Source organism: Octodon degus, unplaced genomic scaffold (assembly GCF_000260255.1).
Source record: "Octodon degus isolate 3935 unplaced genomic scaffold, OctDeg1.0 scaffold00098, whole genome shotgun sequence".
Classification (NCBI taxonomy): domain Eukaryota; kingdom Metazoa; phylum Chordata; class Mammalia; order Rodentia; family Octodontidae; genus Octodon; species Octodon degus.
In genome coordinates, this window is record NW_004524674.1 from 2,919,224 (window position 1) to 2,923,341 (window position 4,118).

The 4,118-nt window shown below is 40.0% G+C and overlaps 1 protein-coding gene across 1 annotated transcript in view; it reads left to right on the plus strand.

Moving 5' to 3' along the window:
- Positions 1-4,118, plus strand: part of LOC105743096 (NACHT, LRR and PYD domains-containing protein 1-like) — a 32,703-nt gene that overhangs the window by 19,939 nt on the left and 8,646 nt on the right. The window contains exon 7 of the mRNA XM_023723412.1: positions 1,311-1,534. Coding sequence (XP_023579180.1) covers positions 1,311-1,534 — 224 coding nt within the window. The remainder of the gene's footprint in view (positions 1-1,310; positions 1,535-4,118) is intronic.

The following is a 4,118-nucleotide window of genomic DNA, read 5'->3' on the forward strand; positions in this document are numbered from 1 at the left end:
TTAAAAGTATAAAAATAGTAAGAAAAAGTCTTTAGAAATGATATGGAATTTCACCAAATAAAATTAAACAGTTAATTCTTAAAATTTTTTCATTTCTCTTCTTTTTAATATTTTTGTCCACTTGTGCAAGCTTATATCCTCTAATCTGAACAAATAATTGGGAGACAACAATCTGCAATACAACAACCATTGTTGAACTCCTATCATTTTATTTAGTAAAAGATGTATTTGAATGAAAATGATTGACTCTACAAAAGGTGAAGTCTAGAAAGTCCCCATAAGCCAGATTCAGTCCCACTATTACTAAAATCATATCAACTATTCTTTCTTCTCTTTTCTCCTTTTCTTAAACAACCTTTTTACAGTATTTTCAATTGACGATATCAGGTGATTTTATTCTTAAATATTGCATTATGCTTTTCAAAAATAAAAAGGTTTTCTTCCATAAATACCATTCCATTATGACATCTACCAAAGCTGATAGTGTTTCCTATCATCTAAATACACTGTCCAGATTCGTTCCATTACCTATGTGTTCTAGTTAAGGATTCACTCTACACATCATACAAACAAGGTCCACATGGGATAATTGTTTTCTGCCTTGAAGCTCATTTAGGTCTCTCATAATATATGTTTCTGTTTTATTAATAGCAGCTCTGACACCATCAGTTCATCGACACTAGTGGTAACCTAACACAGTAACATGCATGTGGTGAACTTGTCTCCAAGGGTTCAGTCTTCCAAGTGATTCATTTCCATAATCATAATGACAATTTCTCAAATAAGGCATTAACACACACTAGACTATCACAGTCCATCTCTCATCTGGGAGATAATAACCCTTACAGTGTCTCTCTACAGATACTGACATCTGGCCACTCTGCCATTTAACATGTGGGCAGTCTTGAGAAATTAATATCCTTGAAAAGTATTGTTTTCAACTGCAAGGGTTACCACTACTACTACAACAGTAAAAACTTTCTTTTACAAAAAGAGAGCTGCCTATTCCATTTTCTGCTCTTCACTATCATCAAACTAGGAATAGTGCACAGCTCCCAGAATACATTAAGCTGTCACCTTACATTATGTCACTTGTCACACATAATCCTATGACATGGTGCTGATATGACTCCTGTTTACATCTGATGATACATTGAGAATCAGGACGTGAATTCATATCCTCCAGGATCCATATTTAGAGAGCACAGGACCCAGTATTCACACCCAAATCCTTCTGGCTCTCCAATTACATAATCACCCCTTCAGTAAGCTTGCATAACTCAGTGCCTGCCTCTTCCTTTTCCTCCCAGAGTTCACTTCCCTGTGGCTGGCTACTACCACTGGCCTTATACGGGTCTCAGTTTTATGGTGAGAAGGGAGGTGACTGTTGAGATTGAATTCGGTGCCTGGGAACAATTCCTGAGTATGAATGACCTGCAGGACACCTGGATAGTGGCAGGACCTCTCTTTGACATCAAGGCTGAGCAGGGAGCTCTGGCAGCTGTGCACCTCCCTCACTTCATAGCCCTTCAAGGTAAGACACAGGGGAAGGGAAGAGGACGCTGATAAAAATGGGCTTGAACAGGATGATGCATGTGGATAGATGGGGAGAGAAGTCATAGCTACCTTAGAAAGGCAGAGAGAGTCACGGGTGTGGAAACTGAGAGTGTTTCTCATTGTACTCTTCTCTGTGCACATATCTTTTGTGAAACACCAGTCTCTTGTTTTTATAATTGTTTTTTTTTTCCTGAGCTTACCTAAAAATTTGCCTAAATGGTATATGATCCCTCAATAACTTGAATAAGTAGCATTTAATAATACACATTACATATGCAATGTCACTCAGAAACCCAGTTAGATTCAGGTGATGAGCTTAGTTCAAGTATTTGGAGGGATTTTTTACAGGACTACATATAAGGTAAAGCTTAGAGAACTAAGAATAAATTTTAGTATGCTGGGTTTTTCAAAAATGAGAATGCATCTATGGCACACAGTAGGCAGAGACTATCAGATTCCAATTCAGAGTATAGGCCACAAAACTGGGGTATCCTAACAGAGGAGAGTAGTCACTACATATCCCAGCATGTTACCTCCAAACACTTCCCACAGATAAAGTTTAAGAAACAGAAGCTTCCAGTCAAAACTCTCAGAAGTGTATATAGTGCACCATATGTGAGACCAGGAGAGGCAAATTGCTAAATGAGCCATTTAAATATTAAAGACAAGGCCAGACAGATAGCTCTGAGTTTCTCTATAACTTTCTGCTATTGCTTATTTACTATTGACGCTATTAACTCGTGCATTTGAGCTGCACTGGTAGAAAAGAATTCCGCTCTGAGTTCCTCTATGACTTTCTGCTGTTTCTTATATACTATCGACACTATTAATTCATGCATTTGAGCTGAGCTAGTGTCCTCTGCACTTGTTCTGGGTGGGCATTGGGTTTCCTCCATATGTTTCTGCATTTGATTCTTTACTGCAGATGTTATTATTCAGGGATTTCTTTTTTCATTTCCAATCTGAGTTCCTCTATACCTTTCTGCAGCTGTTTCTTTATTTCAGAAGCCGTTGATTCATTGCTTTCAGCTGTGTGATTCCCAATTTGTTCTGTGTTAGTGTCCTCTGCACTTGTGATAGGTGGGCTTGGGTTCTGACATTGCATTTTGCTCCTTCTCCTTGTCATTTTGTGTAGCACTGTCTTCTGACCTTTGTTGTAGATCTTTGTTGCATTTATAGCCTTAGCACCTACTGAAGTTCAGGTGCAGATCTACAAAGTTTGGATTTATCCAGCTGTGCCTGGCTTGGGTCTGGCTATTGTATTCAGTTCCTTCCTGTTGTTGCCCTTGGGGTTGAACCTGTTTTGCCTCTCTGGCAATATGTTCTGCTCCTGGACTAGCTTGGTGGTTCTGTCCCATACACTCTCTGCAGGGATTGTAGCTGAAAGGTTTCACCCCAGGCCTGTATGCAGGTATACTCTTTATAGTTATAATGTTTTTATAATTTCCTCCTAAAGTGCATGTAATAAGTGACAGCACTTACACAACAGGCTTTACCTCCCCTATTAAAACTAACACCACTCAATGGAGTTTAGATTGATATTCATGCCACCTAATAGCCTTGCATGGAAAGTGCATGACTTGCTAACTTCCCAGCAGCACATGAAAGGAAACAGGATTCCTGCTGATTTTGGCATTGTTCTTCTCTCCTTAAGCCCTATTTGTGGTGTTATGTCTCCTCCTAGAGCACTAAGCATTGACGTAGTCAAAGAAACCAGTTTTGGTTGATATTGGAAGAAAATTAATGCTTGGGGAAACTCCTGAGAAATCACAAACTTACCAAAAGGTGTAAAACAAGTCAATAAAAAAATAAGACAATGGAAAACTACTGCAGGCACAAAGGAGAGAAACAGACAGACAGACAGACATAGGGACAGAAACAGAGACTGGGACAGAGACAGAGACAGAGACAGAGACACATACAGAGAAATCAAGATCTGCTATAGACACAGCCAAGGTGGGAATTTCTTGCCATGGAGAGCCCTAGACTCTGCAAAGCACTGCTACTGCCAAGATTATCTCTAAGCATCTCCTCTCCTGAGTATCAACCCTCTAGGATCAAGCTTAGAGTAACTGGCACCCACTCAGTTAAATCTTGATTCTACACATGTGTTTTAGCGACCGGGAAGTTGCTGCTTCCTGAGAGGAAAGCTCAGCTTGCCTCCTGCCAAGAAACCACAATGATGTAGGAAGGGGTTCTTTCCAAAAGGAAAAACTTGAATGTTGCCAAACTCCTGTCCAATGTAGAATGCCCTTTGTCACTCCACAGCTCCTTCTCCTCCCATTTTCTCCACCTATTTACAGTAAAAAATGCCAGCATCCCTCAACAGAATTTCAGAGTGAGAGAATCCCTAGCATCTAGGGCACCCTTAAATCCATTCGGTTTTCTGGGTCTTAGACCCAACCGAGCTTCAGTCTGAAATTGACTCAAGGGTTAGGATTTCATAGTTCTCCTGTAGAGGACACAGAGAAATTCTTGCAGCATACAAGCTATCTCAAATAAATATATGTCTCCTTGGACCGGGGAGATGGCTCAGTGGAATAAGCGCTTCCCTGGCAAGC